At 36.9% G+C, this 22,939-nt stretch overlaps 2 protein-coding genes across 3 annotated transcripts; both read right to left on the reverse strand.

Annotated features, from left to right (window-relative positions):
• Nucleotides 1-8: 8 nt before the first annotated feature.
• On the reverse strand, nt 9-8,657 carry LOC103443698 (triacylglycerol lipase OBL1). Its single transcript, XM_029108795.2, is given in 6 exon segments — nt 9-628; nt 5,883-6,201; nt 6,203-6,533; nt 6,640-6,673; nt 6,948-7,186; nt 8,419-8,657. Coding segments are annotated over 6 exon segments (1,455 nt in total). The 5' UTR covers nt 8,651-8,657; the 3' UTR covers nt 9-328.
• Nucleotides 8,658-11,350: 2,693 nt separating this feature from the next.
• On the reverse strand, nt 11,351-14,709 carry LOC103429308 (triacylglycerol lipase OBL1). 2 transcript variants are annotated; one of them, XM_070804941.1, is made up of 6 exons: nt 14,102-14,691; nt 13,289-13,533; nt 13,157-13,190; nt 12,280-13,028; nt 12,070-12,110; nt 11,787-11,949 (listed from the first exon to the last, which is right to left on the reverse strand). In XM_070804941.1, the coding sequence occupies exons 1-5, from the start codon at nt 14,466-14,468 to the stop codon at nt 12,099-12,101; spliced, it is 1,407 nt and encodes a 468-aa protein (XP_070661042.1). In that variant the 5' UTR covers nt 14,469-14,691; the 3' UTR covers nt 11,787-11,949; nt 12,070-12,098. The 2 variants fall into 2 exon arrangements, with proteins under 2 accessions (XP_008365681.3, XP_070661042.1); XM_008367459.4 differs by lacking the exon at nt 12,070-12,110 and having other exon boundaries at nt 11,351-11,949; nt 14,102-14,709.
• Between the last annotated feature and the right edge of the window lie 8,230 nt (nt 14,710-22,939).

Genomic DNA, 22,939 nt, shown 5'->3' on the forward strand with positions numbered 1-22,939 from the left:
ATATGGTGTTGATAAGCCGTTGATAACATTAGTAATTAACATGTCGGTAGCAAAATGTATCATGTTATTGATACATTTTTTACAATATCGATACAGAATCCATCATTCAACAAATGACAGACTTCATGCACAGGGAATTCCAAATATTGCAATAACCAAACTTTCTAGTCTTTTTGGGGGGCTGAGATCTGGACATTTCAGAGGCAGAACCGAAATTGATCCGTTGGTGAAACTGTCAACAACAAAACTAATGTAAAACCAAAGCCAGAGACTAGGTACAGTTCTACTAGTTGAGTGCAGTAAATTACTTGGACTACAAGCCATATCATCATATGATCCAAGGCTGACGGCATTCAAATGACTCGACCTCATGAGTTTTAGACATCCGAACGAAGTGCCCCTTTCCCAGCTTCACGGAATTGATGTAATATGTAAGGGAATGTGCTGAGGTACCGGGAAACAGAAGTCCTGTCACTCGTACGAAAATGGAGAGCCACCCCTCTCGATACTCTGGTCCATGTGTGTAGCCCATTGCTAAGCTTCTTATCAGCTCCCAAACAGGATTCAGATATTCTGGTACTAGTTATTTCATTCCAAAGTAACTGTTGCCTGGCTCATCCTCCAATCTCTTCAAAAATGCATGTCAAAGAAGAAAATAACAAAGTACTAGAAGAATAAGAAATTTAAAATATGTTGAGTTTTGGTTTCAATATTTGTTGTATATTTCATTATGAATGTTACAAGAGAGTGAAGGCAACTCTTATAGAGAGCCAAAAGAAAGCTACAATAGATTGTAGGATAACTACACAAACACAATCCCTAAAATCTGCCCTAACAAGTGGAAAAGAAAAAATCAAATTACAAGTAAAGAAGCTTTTACAAGCAACTAAGAAAGGTTGATGTAAGGTGAATGACAAGCTATGGAAAGGTTGATGTAAGGTGAATGACAAGCTATGGAAAGTGACTGGTGAATGACAAGCTATGGAAATTGACTTTAGCCTATGACTTAGCTAAAGTGAGGATGACAACTCATACATACAACTCATCCATACAAACCGGTTTCAATGCACCCCCTCAAGCTGGATCAAGGGGATTGATTGATCCAAGCTTGCACAACAAACGCTGAAACTGAGTAGAGTCTAGTGCTTTTGTGAATAAATCAGCAAGTTGATCGTGGCTGCGTGTGAACATGGTGTCTATCACCTTGGATTGAACTTGAGCACGAATATAATGGCAGTCAACTTCAATATGTTTGGTCATTTCATGGAATACTGGATTGGAGGCAATGTGCATGGCAGCTTGGTTATCACAATACAAGGACATAGGTGCCATGCTTGTGAATTCGAGCTTAGAAAGAAGACCTTTCAACCATATAAGTTCACAGGTTGTTGCTACCATAGCCCTTCGGCACTAGATCGAGCAATAACAGTTTGTTTCTTGCTCTTCCAAGTGACAAGGTTCCCTCCAACAAATGTGCAAAAACCTGTTGTGGATTTTCGATCAAGGGCATTTCCAGCCCAGTCAGCATCTGTGTAGGCCAAGATGTGATTTGATCCATTATTCTTCATAATTATCCCCCTTTCTACTGAGCCCTTGAGATATCGAAGTATTCTCTTGACGATTTCCCGGTGAACTAGAGTAGGAGAGTACATGAACTGACTGGCTAGGCTAACTGAATATGAGATATCAAGCCTAGTAATGGTGAGATAAATAAGTTTCCCAACCATTCGCTGATAAACACTAGGGTCCGAGAGAGGTTCACCTTTTTCATGCCACTGAAGTTTGCTAGCTAGGGGTGTCCGAGCTAGTTTACATTCCATCATGTTAGCTTCATCTAGAAGATCGAGAACATACTTTCTTTGATTCAAGAACAATCTCTTTGAAGAGGTAGCCACCTCAATTCCAAGAAAGTATTTCAAGGGCCCTAAGTCTTTAATGGCAATTTTTGGTGAAGTGGCTGCTTAAGCGTCTTGATTTCACTTATATTGTCACCTGTAATAATTAGGTCGTCAACATATATAAGCACAACCAATTTGCCAGCAATACTACTTCGAACAAACAAATAAGAGTCAGCATGACTCCTTTTGAACCCTGCAGCTTCAAGGACTGAACTAAGTTTTGAATACCAAGCTCGAGGGGACTGCTTGAGAGCATATATGGCTTTGTGAAGTCTGCAGACCTTGTTGGGTTCATTTTCTCTTGGATGACCAGGAGGCAACTTCATGTACACTTCTTCTTCAAGATCCCCATGAAGAAATGCATTCTTCACATCCATTTGGAATAAGGGCCATGCATTATTGACTGCCACAGACAACAATACCTTCACTGTGTTCATTTTGGCAACAAGAGCAAAGGTCTCCTTATAGTCAATGCCATAAGTTTGAGTAAAGCCTTGAGATACTAACCGTGCCTTATGTCTTTCAATGCTTCCATTGGAGTTAAATTTGGTCTTATATATCCACCTACTTCCCACAACCTTCTTGCCATTTGGAAGATCCACCACACTTTATGTCTGGTTGTCATTCAGAGCTTGAAACTCTTTAGTCATAGCATCTTGCCACTCAGGCATGCATATGGCTTCATGAAAATTCCTTGGTTCGAAAGTGGGGGACACTTTGTTAAGGAAAGAAGTATGTGAAGATGAGAATTTGTGATAAGAAATGGCTGTAGAGATAGGATGCCTTGCAGTGTAAGTAACATACTCTTGTAACCTCACTGGTGGATGTCTATCTTGTGTAGGATTTCTTCTTGGTGCACTTATAGCTTGCTGATTTGGTTGAGCTTCTGATGGTTCAGATGAGCTTGGCACTGCATCAATTACACTCTCAGTGAGTTGAGAATTATCAGTGTTGACATGAGCAGAAGGGACTTCATGAATTTCTACTGGAATAGGTAGTGGAAATAGGTCCATAAGATCTTCCATATTAGCATTAGTCTCCAACCCTTTGGGGAAATAAGGTGAATATTCATCAAATCGCACATCTTTAGAGACTGCCAACTTCCCCGTGTTAGGGTTGTACACTTTGTAACCCTTTTGAGAACTGGCGTATCTCATAAACACACATTTGACAGCTCGATGGTCGAGTTTGTCACGATGGAGAGCTTGAATGTGCGCATAACAAGTACAACCAAAGGTTCTGAGGTGAGACAAGCTTATAGGCCTACCCTTCATGACTTCAAAAGGAGATTTAGTATTCAACACCCGAGTTGGTAGTCTATTAATGATGTACGTGGCAGTGAGTAGAGCTTAAGACCAAAATTTCTTAGGAACATTCATTTGGATCATAAGTGATTGAGTCTTCTCCAATAAATCTCGAATCTTTCTCTCTGCCACACCATTTTGTTGTCACAGCTAGTTTGATGCAAAATGTCATGATTGCTCAAGTAATTACTCATGTTATTGGAAGTGTACTCAGTACCATTATCTGATCTTAACATATATAACTTAGATGAAAATTGATTGGTGATTAGGTTGTGAAAGTCCTTAAAAGCATCAAACAAATCACTTTTAAGTTTTAAAAGATACAACCAGGTTACTCTAGAATAGTCATCAATAAATGTAACATAATATCTATACCCATCAAAGGATTTTACACGAGAAGGACCCCAAATATTAGAGTGAACAAGCTCAAAAAGTTTACTAGTTCTAGAATTAAAGGAAACAAAAGAAAGTCTAGTGGCTTTTGACATTTGACAAGTTTCACACTTCAGTGTGTTTTTACAACCAAAAAAAGGAAACAACTTGGTCATCACATGTTCTGACGGATGGGCAAGGCGTTGATGCCAGAGTTGGTGTTCCTGAACTTGACTTAAGTTGACACTGAGCTCTTTGACAAAATTAGACTCCTTTGAGAGATAGTAGAGTCCATTCTAGAAGAACCCTTCACCAATCTTCTTCTGAGTAACTCAGTCCTGAAACACAACATTGTGAGAGGAAAATATGGCGAGACAGTCTAAGGTTTTTGTGATTTTTCCTATTGACAAGAGCTGAAAAGGAAAAGAAGGTACATATAGAGCAGTGGAATCAGTATGCTCACTTAGCAATCTAATCTTTCCTTTCCCTAGAATAGGTTCCCATTTCCCATTTGCAACAGATACATGAATTGGATCAATAGTTCTTTGAAAATCGGGGAGACTAGAGGGTTTATTAGTTATATGATCAGTGGAACCAGAGTCAAGAATCCAAAAATCATGTGTAACATTTGCATTAAGAGCAGTGGAAATGGCACTAATAATACCTGGAATATTGCATTTCGATGTGTTCTCCGAGTCAGCCAAGAATCCAACAAATTTCCCTAGCATTGCAGTAGGGTTTTCAGGTGTCATTTCATTAGGTTCAGTGCTTCCTTGCTTCTTTTGAAGAAAAGCAGCAAACTCGTTGATCAAGGACACATGATTTGTTGAGAAATTGGCCATCCCATCAGTTGAGGAACAAGCTGAATGAAATGCTTTTGGAGTGACTCCACCCTTCCCATCTTTAATCATCCTGCCTTCCCTATCAAACTTAGGCTTTAACTCCGGATGAAGAATCCAACATTTTTCTCTCAAATGTCCCTTCATGTTGCAATAAGAACATTTCCAGTCTGCTTTCTTGCCAAGCACTCTATCACCAGTTGCTTTGTGATTTGTCATGAAAACCCTAGCTTCAGAGTTGGATTTAGGCTCAATGTTCATCACTCTTCGTCGAGTTTCCTCTTTCTGGACTGCATGGCACACACTGGTAAAGGAGGGCATCTCTTGAGTATTAACAAGTGACTACACAGGTCTTCATACTCCACTCACAAGCTTGCTAAGAGTTGAAAAACCTTGTCTTCATCAGCCCTCTTCAGTAGCACAGCGGAATCAGTCATGTGTAGACGATACATATCGAGTTCATTCCACATGGATTTCATACTTCCAAGGTGTTGAACAAATGAGTGATCACCTTGTTTTAAACTAGCCACACTCTTCTTCAGTTGAAAGATGCAAACTGAGTTGTTTTGGCTACCATACATGTCTTTGACAGACTCCCATAGGAGAAGGGATGACTTTGAGTAGCTGAAAAAATCAGACAGTTTTGGCTCCATGGAGTTAAGTAACCAGGACATGACCAGCAGATCAGTAGTATGCCATGCATCATAAGTTGGTGAAGTGGATTCTGGGGCTCAGAGCTTTCATTGATAAACCCCAGCTTCGATCTTCCTCCTAGAGCAAGTGACACAGCTCTTGACCAAGGAAGGTAGTTGAACTCGTTCAATAGCACCGAACAGAGTCGTTGATTGGGATTGTTCTCAACCCCTTGGGTTAAGTTTGGGGAGGAGGATGAGGCACTGTCGGCACTAGACACATTTTCTTTTGTCATCTCTATCGATGATGAGAAAATGAAGAAGTAAAAAAAATGAACAGAGTCAAGACCCTAAGGTTCCTGCTCTGATACCATGTTGAGTTTTGGTTTCAATATTTGTTATATATTTCATTATGAATGTTACAAGAGAGTGAAGACAACTCTTATAGAGAGCCAAAAGAAAGCTACAATAGATTGTAAGATAACTACACAAACACAATCCCTAAAATCTGCCCTAACAAGTGGAAAAGCAAAAACCAAATTACAAGTAAAGAAGCTTTTACAAGCAACTAAGAAAGGTTGATGTAAGGTGAATGACAAGCTATGAAAAGGTTGATGTAAGGTGAATGACAAGTTATGGAAAGTGACTAGTGAATGACAAGCTATGGAAAGTGAATTTAGCCTATGACTTAGCTAAAGTGAGGATGACAACTCATACATACAAACCATTTTCAATAAAATATATACGAGAGAAGGGTGCAAAATCACTATTTTGGAGTGCTAACAACAATTTCTTAAACGGAGTGTAAAATCAAAGGCTTGAATAGTGAAGATTTACATGTTCGATGTAACAACTGTCATAGTGAAGGCATACCCCAAAATGCTTAAACATGAAGTTTTCGTAATCATAAGGCAACCGGGGCAGGGGATCATTGCAGTAGACAACCCTGAAGTGCTTTGGGATTGGGCTACCCAAACTCGTGTCCACATACCTCGCCAGCTGCCTATCCCCTACCCTAGGCTGTCCCAATGTGTACACACCCAACAACCTTTGCATCACCTTCATTTCCTCATGCAACACCAGAACTGACGTGAACAATATGGCAAGCGCTCCGCCGAGGCTATGCCCCGTGACTACAAATTTTGCATTTTTTTGGTAATCCCTTGAGCTTTCTTCTTACAACATAGTATGCCTTGGGGCCTGCGGAAGAACTTCTGCTTTCATTCTCTTTGTGTTTCATTTGAAGGTCGTTTCGAAGGGTTACAACAGTAGTTCTGTTCCCCAAGCTGGCTTCTGGGAATCCCATGTGTACTTTCCCCACATTGGAAATTTCATACCAAGAGTAGTCAAATTCGGTACTCCAAATATTGGCGTAAAAACCTTTTTACTAAAAAGGTTCCCTTCCCTGGAAGCTGATCAATATCAGATTTGCATCTTTAGGCTTGTCACAAAGTATGAACAAGTTTGTAGACATCTGCTTGCGAAAATCTAATCATATCATCATCCAAAAAGGGAGAGGAAAAATGAATTGGACTTTTGAAGCTCATAACTTTGAAATTTTTTATGACCAAAATGTTCAAAATGTAGTTCTTACCATTCCAGCAACTGCAGAAGTCCACAAAATGCATCTGCATCATTGGAAGCTCAAATCTAAACTAGTTAGTATTTAAGAAAAATGAAGAGAGAACCGAAGAAGAATAGAATACGTGAAATGATTTCCGCACTCCTTTTTTTTCCCTGTAGCCCTTTCTTTTCTTTTCTCTTTTTCCTTTTTTTTTTTTTTTTTTTTTTTTAGCTTTTAGGTTGAATAAATTAAAGTAAGAATTAAGGGACAGAAACAAAGAGAGGAGTGTAGAGGGAGAAACGAGAGCTTGGAGTTCATTTCCCATAGATATAACTTGCCTTCCAATTGTCTACCACAACTTTTCTAATGACTTTGTCATTCTCATATGCTAACTTGGAAGCCATAATGCAGAGGTCCATAAGAGTCGGATTCCCCAATTTCACGCTTGTTCCTTCAGAAATAGAAGCAACTATGTCTTTTGCTAAGTCTTCACCCTTGCGGAGGTCTACCCTCCCATCTAAGTGACCAAATATTCTTATGAAAGTCTTTGTGTCCCTCTGCGGCACCATCACTTTTCCTGCTTCACCATTCAACATTAAAGCATATGTGTAGGTAGGCACAAATTGAATAGAAAGATATGTACAAAAGTTCCAAGAGCATTAATTCTGCATATATGACTACTTTTCTCCCTTGTATACAAAAGATTTCCAGTCGCCATGAACTGAATGTTTAGCATGTTGATATGCAGTCCCAGAGGGTCCTGTCAACGCGTTGAGAAAACCTAGATTCTACTGCATTTTCTTTAACTTCAATCCCTTTTGTCGATATGATTGATTGTTAAAAAGTGCGAAATCATCATTTAGAACTTAGACCTTACACCTAATATTGAAGCTCTAAAGGGTTGTATAACCTAACTAAATAACCAATAATGTTAATAAATAAGGGCACATTGAAGAAAACTGAAAAGAAGTGAGGTTTTCTCAACATATCGTCTATTTAAGAAAGATAGGACGTTCTGCACAAAGAATCTCTCCATCTATGTTTGAGTTATATTTTGCTAGTGTGGCCATTGGGACACCCAATACATGAATAGTCTGATAACATGTTAAAAAGTGAACATTCAACCTCAAGTTATTACTATATTCTAAACTTGGAAAATTTGGTTTTTATTTTTATTTTTAATGTAATTATGCGCTATGGTGTGGGTTTGTGAGTTTGGATCATACACAGGCTTTGGTGTGGATTTGTGGGTTTGGCCCTTTGCTGTGGATTTGTGGGTTTGGCCCTGTGGTGATCTTTGACTAGAGTAATGTCTTTGTCTGTTTAGGTTTATACTGAGCCTGACACAATCAGCTATAACTCATTTACGTGATCTGGTTTCTTTTTAGGGTTAATGGTTTCATTAGTAGGACAAGTTCAATTTCATCAAATATTCATAGAGGGTTGAATGCCAAAATATGCAAGCACACTTAGTTGTATTGTTGTTGAAAACAAATGTTTTTTTCTTAATATTGTTTTAATTTCATTTTGAGGAGAGAATAAACAAGAATTCTTTTTTTTATTCTTTTTTTTTTTTTGCACAAATATATGGTATTAAAATTTTTAGTAAATTTTTTTATTTACATGATAAATTTCTTGACCCGCCGCAATGCGCGGGCATGAATACTTGTTTTAACTGTTATGTAAGCCTTAGTTCCCACATGAGATTCATACTCACAACAGTACCGACAAAGTTCTCCTAAAAAAATTGTTTATGTTATGTTTTAGCTAGTAGAAGGGTACAGATAATAAACATGAGATAGTATTTACCTTGAAGCAGATTGTAAAGTAAGCCAAAACTGTATCCATTTTGAAAGACGAAGTTGAGGAGGAAGTCGAGGAGGAAGCCAGCCAACTCCATAGGCTTCCAGAAAAGTGTGATGATTTTGCTGACAACGACGGTCACTGCCATGCCCCATCTGTGCTCCTCCGCAACCCTCGCCACCAGTTCTTGGTCTGAGCTCTCAAAGAACTCAATACCACTGCCTATGTCTCCGAACATTGTGTACTTAAACAAATCCCACAGCCCTCCTTTATCTGGCCTGAAGATCAGATAGCTGAGCTCATCGTCGTCCTAAAAAATTCCATGGCTTTGGCACTCTTGGTACTTAGTACCCTTTGGATTGTTTTAGATAGAAACAAGATCGTTGGCCGAGTCTTGTAGTGTGTGTTTATAACTAAGCACAACAAATACGAGAATTGTAATGTTCGACACATAAAGAGAGAGATCAATGGGGTTGTTTATATTTGATACTTTTTGGAAAGAAAAGAAAAATATGACAAAAGGATGGCAAAGGCTCTTATGCGAGCTGCAGTGTGCATAATTGCATGCAGCAGTAAGGGGCACGATGCAATCACCAAAAGTGCTGTGCTTCTTTGTACGTGTGTATTTTGCAGGTAGGCTTCTTTGTACGTGTGTATTTTGCAGGTAGGGTTTAATCATGGTGTCACATTTCTTCTAGATGTTAGAGCGAAAAATTACCTATATCCCCCAATTACCCTTTTATAGAAAAACGAAAACTATATACGTGTCAGCACAAACGAATATTCAAACTCAAGACATTTTTCAACGTTTGCAAAGTATATGCCACCAGAAAGTAAGAGAGGCATGGATGGGTTCCAGTCGGAAAAGAACAAATTCTTTCAGGTACCTACGCAGACAGGACGGAACGGAACGAAACCTTATATTTGGTATGCGTAGGATGAAACGGGACAATTGTTCCGTTCTGCGTTTGGTAAGCGCATGACGGCACAGAACCAAAAGATTAAATGACTAACTTAGCCTTATTCCGCCTGTTGTTTGGTACAATTTTTATGCATGGAACGAAACGGAACGGTTTTTTTTTAACTTGTTCATATTCAATTTAAAGGTACGACTAAATGGTAAAACAAAGTGAAGCATCAATTTTTTGAATAAATAATCATCGGTTCAAAACTACGTCAAAAGCACCAATCCAAAATCTAAGTAGGTCTCATAAATCTAATTAAATATTTCTATGTAGATTTAAAATATTTAATAATAAAAAATAATTTTATTTTTATATAATTAAAACTTAAAAAATAAAAGAAAAAAAGAAGAAGATGAACGGTTCATATTCTTCTTCCCCATTACCCGTTTTGAAAAGACTTTTTATTTTTATTTTGTTGCTCCAGCAAACCCCCATCAAAACAAAAGTTTCCCAAAATCTCTATCTCACTAAGATTTTCAAACCCAGCAGCAAATAAGCAAAGATCTTTTTGTCCTGTAGATTGAGATTTTGTTTTCAGGGTATATGGCGCAGAAATGTTGTAAATCGATGACTCCAAGTTAGAAATCCGATCAAAAAATTTGTGAAAGTAATTTACAATTTCTCAAAGAATTCCAAATCCAAGATCATGAGCTGGTGGTGGGCCGGAGCAGTTGGCGCTGCCAAGGCAATCACAACCACAACTCCTCCTGCATTGATCCTTTCCAACTAATCATTTATTTTTTCCTAATTAACGTTTTTAATACCGATTTTTGCAGAAAAAAAATTCGATGAAGAGGAACCGCCACGAACTCCCCAGAGCGTGGGTCTGTGGTGCATGGAGTGTTGAGGTCGAGGAAGATGCAGCTGGGTTTGTGGTGGAGGAGGAGGAGGCTACAAGAGAGAGGGAGGGTAGATAGTGGAATTAATGAAAAAGATGAGGGGTATTTTTGTCTAAACAAAATTATAATTTTGTGTTCCACGGGTGTGGAACGAATCGTTCCAGAGGGAAGGTGGAACGAAAAAGTAACCAAATTTTGTTATGCGAGACAGCGCGTTCCACTATTTTTAATGCACCAAACGTGGGACGGAACTCTTTGTCCCACTGCGTTCCGTCTCGTCCCACGTACCAAACAGTACCTCAAGTTCCAAAAAACCCAAATTTAAAAGACTCACAAAATTTCATGTTCCATTTCCAAAACCTTTTTCCCTACCAACAAGACCCTCTCCAGATTATTTTGGTGAAGATCCTGGGAATTCGTGAATCGTATCCGTTCATGGTATATCGTGCGGTCAGTTTTTATCAGGTATTGTTTATGTTTAATTTTAAATAAAAATATTTAAAATAATTTCTGACCGTACGATGTACAATGAACGAACATGATTCACGGATTCCCAGAATTCTTACAAAGAGGATCCGGCTAGGATCCGGATTCTTTTCCAGGATAAAGCCAAGAATGATGGGTCCATAGTCAGGCAACATCTACATTTATTCTTCTGTGCATGAATCATTACTTATGTTTTAGGAATAAACCATTTCAAACTCTAGGTGCAGAAACCTTCTTCCCAAAGACTCCTATCAGTTGAATCCACAGCAACACCGTTCTCACAAAAGTGGTTTTTACAAGTCCAGCCAGTTTCTTCAGTCCCACTCGTCGTGAACTAAAATTCTGTTAATTTACGTCTTTAAAGTTAACAGATGTCCATCATTGGTCCTTCTTACCTTCCGTCAAAAAAATTTGTTAGTTTGATATTGTGTCCCTCATATGGGTCTCACGTCTCCAGTTAACTTCTTCACCGGAGCGAGCTCCATCGGTAGCAAAGAAAAGTGAGATAAGAACAGACCTCTGTTCCTCGTGTCCTTATTTTCGTTTGATTTGTTCAGTTACATGGCCAAGAATAAAGAGGGGCGCATACTATTTGGGGGGAGAAAAGAGGGACTAATTTGAATTTGAGTATAGAGATGGATAGAAGCATGCGTACAAATTTGTCTTTTTTATTCCATCAAAGTATAAAACACTGATGCCTAAATTCAAATTTGGTTCGCGGACAACGATGGAGAATTTGACAGCATGATCCAACTGGATTTTGTGGCAAGGAATTTGACTACGCAAAACAGCATGAAAATGCACATTACTTGTACACTAAGAAAGCCATCTCTTTTTCCATCTTACCATATGACCAGAAGCCATACTATCATTTGCAAGATAAAGTGAACTTGCTTGGCATAGGATTGTACCGAGCCCACTGTGCCCATCTCATGTGAGAAGAGAGAAGGGCACAATGGGTAACCCTGTGTCAAGTAAGTTTTCTCTGCTTAAAAAGAGAGCATCTGAATAACGCGGTCCTTTCCGAGCCTCACGGAATTGATGTAATTTGTGGGGGAATGTGCAGAGAGACCAGGAGCTACAAGTCCTATGATCCTTAGCAAAATGGAGAACCAACCCTCCCTGTACTCAGGTCCATGTGTGTAGCCCATTGTTAAGCCTCTTATTAGCTCCCAAACAGCATTGAGATATGCTGCTATCAGATATCTCATTCCAAAGTAGTTACGGTTTGGCTCCTCCTCCACTCTCTTCAAATATGCACACATCAAAGACGAAGAAAATCATTCAGTAAAAGAAAAAGATGAAACATAAAACTACGCCCCCAATGAATCGATTTTAGAGTTTGAAAGATTGAGAAAATTAATTACCCAAACAGAAACTTCCTATTGTGCCGATTTTAATAAGCATGCTGCAATGTGTAAACAAGGAACTGCAAGGTAAAATGCTTTATATTCCCTATATATGATTCGGCCTGCTAGTTTACTGGACGTTAAGTTAACAGGAACGAATTCAATGACAATTAATAGTAATGCAGAAACCAAAACAGAAAAAGTGTATGTGAAGGATCGAGTACATACTTGTTCATTGTATAGGCTGTCATAGTAAAGGCACACCCCAAAGTGCTTAAACAAGAAAGTTTTGTCATCGTAAGGCAACCGGGGCACAAGATCGTTGCAGTAGACCACCCTGAAGTACTTTGGCACCGGATTATTCAAATGGGCTTCCATGTACCTCCCCAGTTCCCTATTACCAACCCGGGGCTGCCCAAATGTGTACACACCAAGCAACCTCTGCATCAACTCCATCTCCTCATGCAACACCAGCACTGATGGGAACAGTATGGCAAGCGCGCCGCCTAGGCTATGTCCAGTAACCATGAATTTTGCATTTTTGTGCTCCTCTAGTAAGCTATTGAGCTTTCTTTTTACAGCATAGTATGCAGACTTCTTCACCATGTCCGGTGGAACTACCTTGTCGTACTGATCACGTCCACCTTGTTCCATGATGTCTGAGGACAATGCTTGGGTACCTTCGGAAGGTCTTTTGCTAACACCAACACCATTTTCAGGAGTGAATTTGTTGGGTATCGCTATAAGTTGATTGTAGAAGGTTGCAGCATTCGTTCTATCGCCCAAGCCTAAGGCTTCTAAGAATCCCATGTGTACTTTCCCCAACTTAGGAATTTCATACCAAGAGTAATCAAAATCGGTACTCCAATCATCGGCATCAAAAGGTTCTGTGCCTCTGAAGCTGATCAATATCAAATTTGCATCTATAGGCTTATCACAAAGTATGAACACTTGGGTGGACATCTGCTTTTGGAAATCTATCATTCATCATCCGATAATGGAGAAGAAAAATTAATCGGACCTATTAAACTTATAACTTACAAATTCGATAGTATTGATGACCAAATCCAAAAGTCATATTCAAGAATCAAAATATACTCCTTACCATTCCAGCAATTGTAGAAATCCACAAAATGCATCTGCTTTCGTTGTCAAAATTAAACTAGTTAGTATATATTACGATTAACTAGCCACAAATGTACCAAAGAGAGAGCTGGACTGGACAAGAATAGCTTGCCTTCCAATGATCAACCACGATATATCTAACGACTTGGGCATTCTCGTACGCTAACTTGGCAGCCATCATACAGAGATCCATGAGACCCCGGTTATCCAGTTCAGCTTTTATACCGCTTCCTTCAGAAAGAGAAGCAACTACATTTTCTGCTAAGTTTTCACCACTGTGGAGGTCTATCCTCCCATCTAAATGTCCAGTTGTCCTTATGAAAGTCTCTGTGCCCCTCTGTGGCACTACCACTGTTCCTGCTTCCCCAATCACGAATATTTATAGTTACTAATTACACATCGAGAATTAATATGGAGAAACAATCTGCAGCACATTCTTCCAATTAAGAAGACAAAAAATGGAAAAATTGTAAACTTCCGTTTACCATGAAGAGAATGCTAGCAAGTTAAAACAAACACATCTATTAGTGAAAATGGCCTCGAATGTTTTCACCAAGTAATTTTGCAAAAACGTAAAGAGATATTGGCACGCCTAAATAATCATCGCGAATTCCACTCTTTTGAAGAAAAACATATAAAGGAGGACCGTGTGATGTATAGTTTAGGAAGGAAACTTCACAAGAGCTGGGACACCTCCCACATGTAAGGAACCAACAGAGTTCAGGTAAAACCAAAATACATAAAAATATCATTCAAATCACATAATTAAAGTGGCTCTATCTAAGTTTTTTTCCTAATTTAGAGTGCAAATAACAAGTCCGAACATAACGTCAGAAATCCGAACATCATTAAAACACACACAATTGACATATAATACTAACAAATGGGTTACAAATATTTAATATAAAAGACACAGTGTTTTTACCACGAAGCGGTGCAGTAAGCAAGCCAAAGACGCCGCCATTGAGAGACAAGAGGTTGAGGATGAAGTCCACAACGTAGCCAGTCCACTCCATCGGCTTCCCAAAAAACCCAATTATTTTCCGAGCAATTATCGACACCACAATGACCCATCTGTGAACCTCTGCAACTCCACCCACCGCCTCTTCGTCTGAGCTTTCCAGAAACCGGGCCCCACTATCCACGTCCGCCAACACCGAGTACCTGAACAAGTCTCTCACCCCTCCCTTCTCCGGCCGTACGATCAGGTACCTGAACTCATCATCACCGCCGTCGTGATCATCAACTCCGAAACGGCTCTGGTTATTATCTTGGTACTTGGTTTTTTCCATTAGAATTTGGAATCAAAGTGCTTTTTTTTTTTATGGAAAAGATTGAAACTTTTATGATGGGTTGGATTATTGGAAGAGGGAAATAATAAATGGGGTATTTATAATTTCAACGTATCTGGAATTGGGAAGGAGAAAGCAAGAGAAGATCGGAATAAGGATGGATGTTTACGTGTGCATAGCATGGCAAGTAGCGGCAGAATCGTCCAAGTGTTTTTGGTTTGGAATTGGCAGCTTTTTATTTGCTTCTCCCGAAGTGTATACATGTATATATATTATAAACACACTTTTTACTTCTTCTTCTTCTTCCTTTTGTCGTTAAACTGGGAATAGGGTCGTATTATTCATCGCCATTGTGTCTCTGGTGTTCTGGAAAGAGCTCCAAGTGGCCTACATCTATTCAATAATAAAATAAAATAACGTTACCTACTACATCCATTCAATAAAAAAATAAAAAAATAAAAAAGAAAAAAGAAAAAAAAAAGTTACCTGCATCTACATGCCCTAAATACAAAAGCAAAAAGAAATTGTATTTGATCCCACATTTATTTCTTTACACTTATCTTAAAATTGCAATGTAAATTTTATGCACTCTGATACAATTACCGTTAAATACAATATTTTTTTTAACAAACGATATTATTAATATTAAATGATAAAAGAGTAGACTAAACCTCACAATTAGCTAGCAATAATATAGTTTAAATTCACATTTGATGAGAATCGATAATAGTACTAAGTGACAAGTTAATTACAAATTATGTAAAATAAAAAGTTAAAGTTTATAAATAGACCCAATACCATTATTAACCCAAAATTAGATTACAATCAAATTTTAATGCAATTATTTTGGTTGATTTTCATGATGGTCTAATTTCTCCAGAAGTTTAATGGATTCAATCTGGGTTTATTTTGAGAGAGATTTGTGTGTTGAATAGAAATTTTTTAGAGTGACCGGTACACGCAGTGTAACACAACGTGTCACTATACAAATTGTGGGATATGTGTGTTAAAAAGTTAGTGACTTAAAAAATAAAATTTTTCACCACTTATATAAAAACACGTGGTATACCTCTGTGTTCCAGTTACAATAAAAAATTTCTCGTGGAATCGGTCATTGAAAGCCTATGCAATGGCCAATAGGGGGAGCTGGCGGTTCTTCTCCTCATCATCTCTCTATATAAAGTTCACTGTGTTTTTGTTATATTTCTCTTGTTCTACCAAGTGCTTGTTTGTGTGGGAGGGAGGGTCGATGGCTCTTGTGACGTTTCATTTAGAATTTTGTTTCTATTAATTATATTGATCGATTGATTTATTGAGTATAAAAAGAATTTTAGATAGTAAGGGTATTTATAAGTGAGGAAATTTTAGGTGTGTCCTAAACATCGTCACATGATATTATTATTCTAATCAAATTATAATATGTATATTTACTTTTTATTAGTATATTTAAAAGTGAGACCTATAAACCCTATAATTCGACCATATTATATACCATGTGGAATGATAACACTACGTGTGGATTTTCTGAATACACTCACAAACTTCTCCTAATATTTCATTTGGTTTACATACTATCTTTTTCCGGCCAACACCAAATATATAATTTCTTAAAGAATGGGAATAACCTAGGCTTCAATGCAAAAAGAATCTACTATTTGATGTTCATGATTAAGTGCATCAACATAGAAAAACTTGGACAATGAGTGTCCGAACACATCATCTCTAGGATATTTCTCACCAAAATACCAGATTTTTTTAATATTTTGATTCCACAACCTCTCAGTCTCACTCAGCGTGAGAGATGTCATCAACCGAAAGTTACACGTTATATTTTCTCTTTCAGATCCTACATTTATTTGTTGAAATCCTACACATGAGATACACTCAAGACAATTGGTTGGGGCTGGATTCCGACCCATCCCTCCCTATTCTGGCTTTTAAACCGAAAAAACAACCGGTATGGAAGAGGTATAACCGTATGAGGGGATGATGTGTAAGTAAGTAGAAGTAGCTTTTCTTCTTTTTTTTGTTGATAAGGTACGGCATTTTCCCTTTTTGTTAATTTAATTGTTGTCTCTACGTAACCTTCTTAACCGGAAAAAGGAACACTATCGTTTCTTTGGAAGAAGAAAAAAAAAAAAAAAAAAAAAAAAAAAAAGGGGAAAAAGGAAAAAGAGAGAGATACACTTTATATTCCCAACAACTGGAAACTCATGAAACCAGTTGACAATGTGAGTTTTGCTTCCAAGCAAAAGTGATGTGCAGGCATTTGGATTGTGACTGGACCCAATTCTGATCGATTTAATTTCATGCCAGATGGGAAAAAGACTAGGGTTTTTGAGAATGCGTGATATCTTTTCGAAAAGAGAACGATGTCACGAGTCAAGCTCATTGTTTTGTTATGATATAAGATGAATTTTGGTCATCCAGAGTTATTTCAACTTCCGAAATAGTATTTAAAGCTTCATAATAAAAATCGGACATTTTGGTTTCCATCTGATTAATGTTTAATTAAGGGGTGTGCTATCCACACACCCCTTTTTACTTCTCACACACCCTTTGTTAATTTTTGTCCGTTGATCTCCTTCAATTCATCCAATCCGACGGTCGAAAACCCAAAAGGTGTGGGAGAAGTAAAAAAGGGTGTGTGGATATCACACCCCTTTAATTAATGTTGTTTTAATTATTAAAAGTCCTTTGAGTTGTTTCAAGCGGTTGTAATATTTATTTTTAAGTCATCCGTATGCATGAAATATTGTATACATTCAATCACTAACCAATTCAACCCTTTAAGATTTCTTTTAACTTGCTGGTGGATTGCAGACTCGTTCTTCGGGGAATTACGTTGATAACCTTTTTGATTACTTCGTGCCGAAGTGATGGGTTAAAAACTTTACAGGTGTCATGTTTTGCTTTTGTTGATCAGGCCATCGGGTTATAATTTTGTCTCTCACACGGTACATTGTCGGGTGCTCTTTCTTCCCAAATCTCTTCATAAAGTTGATTCCAAAACTACACCTTGTTAAAAGAAAAAGAAGAGATGCAAATTATTTGACTTTACAAAGGATATTCTTACAAAACTAGCCGTTGGGTTGGGCCAAGCCCACTTTCTCAATCATCCAAATTGGGTTGGGTCAATCAAATTAAGTAGGAGTGGGGAAAATGCCATTTGTATTTTTTTTTCTTTATAACAAATGATATTATTTATTTTAGAAGGAAATGGTAGACTTAGTCTCATAACAGACAAGTATTAGACCTAGTTTGGGAGTGAGGTGCTTAAAAAAAAAGCACCTATGAAAAAAAGCTGTGAGGGTTTTAGGTGTTTGGTAAACTGAAAAAAAAGGGCTTATTTTGGAAGCTGCTGTGAGAATAAGCTGAAATCAAAGGAAAAAGCTGAAGCTGCTATTTGCAGCTTTGAAAAACTGGCTTTTTTTCAAAGCACATGGAGCTACAATGCTCCTTTAATGAAAAGACCCACTATCAGACTGCTTTTTTTTCCAAAAGCACTTTTACAAAAAAGTTTACCAAACGCTCTGCTGCTTTATTTCACAGCCGCTTATTCTCACAGCACAGCCGCTTATTCTCACAGCAGCTTTTTTTCAAAGCACAGCAATACCAAACCAGCCCTTACTGTGGTTCAAATTCCCTTTTGACAAGAATCGAACTTAAAACCTCTCACTTACAAGTGAATAGGAATACCACTAGACCGTAGTGTCAAGTGGTAATGTCACTTGTATTGTTTAAACCGTCTTAATCAAATCCAAACTTTGTTTCTCAATGAGAGATTCATTCAACAAAATTCAAAGGACAGCATATATATAACTAGCATACAGACATGGTGCCACTTATGCAAATATAGCATGAGTAATTAATAATTTTTACTTCCAACAATTACACCCAAATACAGAAAAAGGATCTCAACAGTCTATGATTGATAGTTTATACTTCAACTACATTCAAAGTAAAATTGAGCCATTTCACCAGAAAAAAAAAAGTAAAATTGATCCAAACTATACCGGTGTTAATAGTTAATTTGGTTCAATTTTGGTTCGAGTTGATAGTATGACCATATAAATGAAGCGGGACACCATAATCCGGCCGTGCAATGAAGAACTTTCAAGATTTCGAATAGTTATCCTGAATCAAAGTTAATTATGTTTCGCCTCTTCATCAAAGAAAGACGATCAAAGAATTCCCAATTTAAGAGGCTTGGGTCAAACTAAAACCCAATAAACATCAACCCAAAGGAGAAAAAAGAACCCTAAAGCCCAAGAAACCTCAGCATGGTTCCAAAATCCAAAGTAGAGAGCTGCTGAGTCAAGCAAAATGCCACCGACAACCGACACGACTAAAAGATGAAAGAAAAACCAGAAGAGAAGAGAAGAGGAGGCCAACAACATAAACGTCGACGTCCATGTGGATGTGGGTCTCCATGCAAACGTGGTGTTTTCTCATTTTCCACGGCACAAAACCGTGCCCTCCACCCATTAGCCAGCTGCTGCCGATCGATGGTGATTAAACATTACTTATAAGATGATCCACCACTTTCAACTTTCAACTTCCAATACAAAAATCAAAACCCTAGCTAGGGTTTCTTTTTCTCCTTTCTTTAAAAATTCCATCTTTTTCGTAGGCATTTGAAAATTAATTTGTTTTATGTCGTATATTAGTAGTAATCGGTGGAATTAGATTAATGGTATGCTTGTCATTCAACAGAAATGCAAAGAATTGACACATGCCCCACCTGTGTAAACACTTGTCAGCCATTTTCATTCTTTATTGTGAATGAGGATCTTTCTCTCTGGATCCTCGAGGATCTTGGAGATCTTCACATCGTGTCCGTTTATCGTATATCGTGCGGTTAGTTTTTATCAAATATTGTTTATGTTTAATTTTAAATAAAAATATTTAAAATGATTTATGATCACATAATATACGATGAACGAATACGATTTGAAAATCTCCAAAATCCTCGTAAAGAAGATCCTCATTCCTTTATTGTTGTCCATATTTCCACTCATTTATGTCCAAAATATTGTTTGCACTTTGCCATGATCATGATTAGTGGAATTAATTAAAAACTATATGTTATTCCATGTTAAGTACTGATGTTTTGGCTGGGAAAAAAAAGAGAAAATTATAGAGTACTAGTGTATGAAAATTTTCAATTAGAATTTTGGTCTTTGAAATAAAAAAATATGAATATTAATTCTTGGATTTGTCTAAAAATGAAGCCATGATCTTTTTGGGTAATACTGTTAAAATATTCATCGAAAATAAATAAAGAGTTCAAAGAGAAAAACAAGGGACATTCTAGCATTGTTATGCAAGATAATCATTGTTCCACATAATATCAAGTTCAGGGATCATATTTACAAATTTTTAGTACAAAGACAAAAGTTTCAATTCAATTAAAGTTCATATACCAATGCTCATTTTCTCGTTGGGGATGAAATGAAACAAAAATCAACTAAGTTATGGCTTTTCTAATTGAAATCAAGTTTTTGAGCACACGTCAAGTGTTTGATGCTCAAAGTTGAGAATGAGTTTCGAGTCAGTTTTTGGTGCACAAATTTTGCGCTTGGACTATTAGGTAACAGGTCACGAGTGAGTTTTATATTCTAGCTCAATGTTTGCGAGGAATAAGAAAGAAAATCACTGAAAAATAATTTTAGGGCAATGTCCATTCCTTTTCCAGACTTATTCCAATCAACCAACCAAACACCGACTTAGTCCAACTAACATGGTATTAATTTCTTTTACTCACAAATTACAAATTAATATTTCACAAGTTCAAATAATATGGCAAATTATTTTCATTGAATAATAGAGACATAAAAACAAGTATGATAAATATGGTTTATGTTGATTTCACACTCCATAAACGACATTGACCCTATATGTTTTTAATATAAGAAAGAAAATTATATTGCAACAAACCAACCTAAAAGTTACATTTGTTTAAAGGGAACGTCATCATTTATGCATTATCCACATATGTATGTTAGGCTGGATTTCTTTCATACATTACCATATATGCTGTGTAGAGTGTGTATGGTTTGCCTTACCAAAACATATATATTTAGAAATCATTTTGTTCAAAAATTTCATGCTGTTCTAGCCAATAGATTATGCAATAAGACTCGAGTAGTATTGCATTTATTATCTATTTGTATCATCATTTGTATCATCTTTATAAATGTAAAATCCGATAACACATGTGGATCTCATCTCTATTAAATTATAGTACAAATAAACGGTAAAGATAACATATTTGATATCTATCATATATTTTAAATATATTTAGCCATCATGATTTGCATCATTAAAGTAAAGAAAAATCAAAAGAAATGAAAGATTCGTTGAGATTTGACTTATTGTGTTTATTCATTTTTACCTACCACCCAAGTCCAAAATAGTGATTAAAACACTGTAAAAGAAAATCTAAAACTTTAGAACAAAATATATTCATGATGAATGATATGATACTATATTTCATAGTTCATTTGGTATTACAAGTTGTTGGCAATAATCATTTTTGGGTTTCCTTATTTTGGTATGTAGAGAATTTCTTTCAAGATCTTAGCAATACAAACTTCGATATGTTTACAGAAAAAAAAAAAAAATTAGAACGGTTCGTGAGAATTGATTGTTAAGATGTCCAAGCCTAGATTTATTATTAGGTAGATTTATTCGGGCTCTTGCTTTTAGGCCCCTTTTTTCAACCAAAATAAATAAATGATATTAATAAATAGAATCAAATATTAACAAATGAAATGAGTTGAGAACTTGAGATGTGCCATTGCAACTTTTATATTCATTTTTGTTAGGGTATACACGTTATCGTTCGGTTCGTTTTCCTCTAAAACAAGTGTGGATGGACGTTGGAAGACCGTAAAGGAGATAACGGAGGTTGAAATTGCGTGATCAAGGAATGTGAGACCTTGAGGGAGTAGAGGGTGTCTATGATTAAGGTAGTAAATTTAAAGGAATAATTAGGTATACTTATATATGGTTTAAAGATCATATAACTAGCCTGGTTTGGTTCATAAGTGGCAACTGAAATGACTCAATCTTAATACCAGCTTTTTTTATTTTTTGGATTTGGTCCGTTTTTGTTCACCGATTTACATCCGCACTTCTAATCTTTGCACACATCTTCTCAAGTTTATTTTTGGTAACTTAGACTACCAAGTAGTTCGATTTTTAAATATTCTTTGCCTTTCATTTTCTAAAGTAATACAGACTACTGAAGAGAAATTGCACCCTCTCATTTTAAAAACTCAACTTAAAATGGATTTTGGTTGATTTGATGGACTGTATTATTTTGGGAACATAATGAAACTACAAGCCAAAAATGCAAGAAAGGAAAATTACAAAAGGAAAGTAAAAGTGCAAGTGAAATTACAGAAGTTTATAAGTTGGATTTGGCGAAGTGTCATGCATATTTTTCCTCATTTAGTATTACGTGGACTCGTATGCCTACATGATCGTGTACGTGGATTCAACATAAAAAGTGAGTAAAAACAGAGACTACAGCTACTTCGTGATGTCACTATTCAATTCCCACCGTTTCCTCCGTTGCTTTCGCTGCAGACTGCTGATCCAGTCACTTAGATTTAGTCTCCGTTTATGATGATTGTGTTGGTTGCCATCTAATCAAAGACTAAATCTAATTTTTCACTAGCATTGGTAACAACTAACATGGTAAGGTATGCTATTATCGTGTCATTCCATGCTAATAATACAAAAATATATACATGACCTTGTATCAGGGTTGGGGTTGAGATTTTAGAGGCCATGTGCAAGACTCAAATGGAAATCCTTATCAGTACCGGAGCTTAACAACTCTGCCAAGAAAGCATTGTGATATATATATATATATATATATATAAAGGTTTTTAGAATTTGAAGGCCCCAAAATATGGAGGACGCTAGGTGATCGCACACTTTGCATGCTTCAAGGTCGGGCCTGCCTTGTATCATTAACATAAAACGTTGGTTTATTAGTATAATGGTACTAAATAAGTTGCTTTCGTATCATAGACGAGCAAAATTAGGGGTGCACATTTTAATGGGTATACTGACCAACCGATATAAATTGGGTCGAGTTGGGTTGAGTTGGGTTCTAAACATTAGAACTTATTTTCGAGTAAAAACCTAACTCACTAGAATCACTGTAATTTTTAAACTTACTAGTATATTGAATAGATATATTCACAAAATTTAGTAACTTTTAATGCACTTGTATATTAATACTTGCTTTGACTAGTGAAATTTATTATTAACATACAATGATTCTAAACACTAAATTTACATGATTTGGGCGTAATTGTTGATTATTCGTCACTCAAACTCATGTTAGAGCATCTTCAGTCATGCTGAAATGAATATAAAGTTATTTTAGAAGCTCCCTAAAAAAATACTCCAATCATACTCTCTAGTTTAGGGAATCATTTTTTATTGTTTGA

This window comes from Malus domestica, chromosome 09 (assembly GCF_042453785.1).
Source record: "Malus domestica chromosome 09, GDT2T_hap1".
NCBI lineage: Eukaryota > Viridiplantae > Streptophyta > Magnoliopsida > Rosales > Rosaceae > Malus > Malus domestica.

What these genes read in the sequence shown, in the direction of transcription:
- LOC103429308 (XM_008367459.4), bottom strand. Translation starts at nt 14,468, where the DNA reads ATGGAAAAAACCAAGTACCAAGATAATAACCAGAGCCGTTTCGGAGTT. An exon ending in TCGTGGTTGATCATTGGAAG is followed by an intron (nt 13,191 to 13,288) that starts GCAAGCTATTCT and finishes CAACGAAAGCAG; the next exon opens with ATGCATTTTGTGGATTTCTA. An exon ending in ACAGCCTATACAATGAACAA is followed by an intron (nt 11,950 to 12,279) that starts GTATGTACTCGA and finishes GCATATTTGAAG; the next exon opens with AGAGTGGAGGAGGAGCCAAA.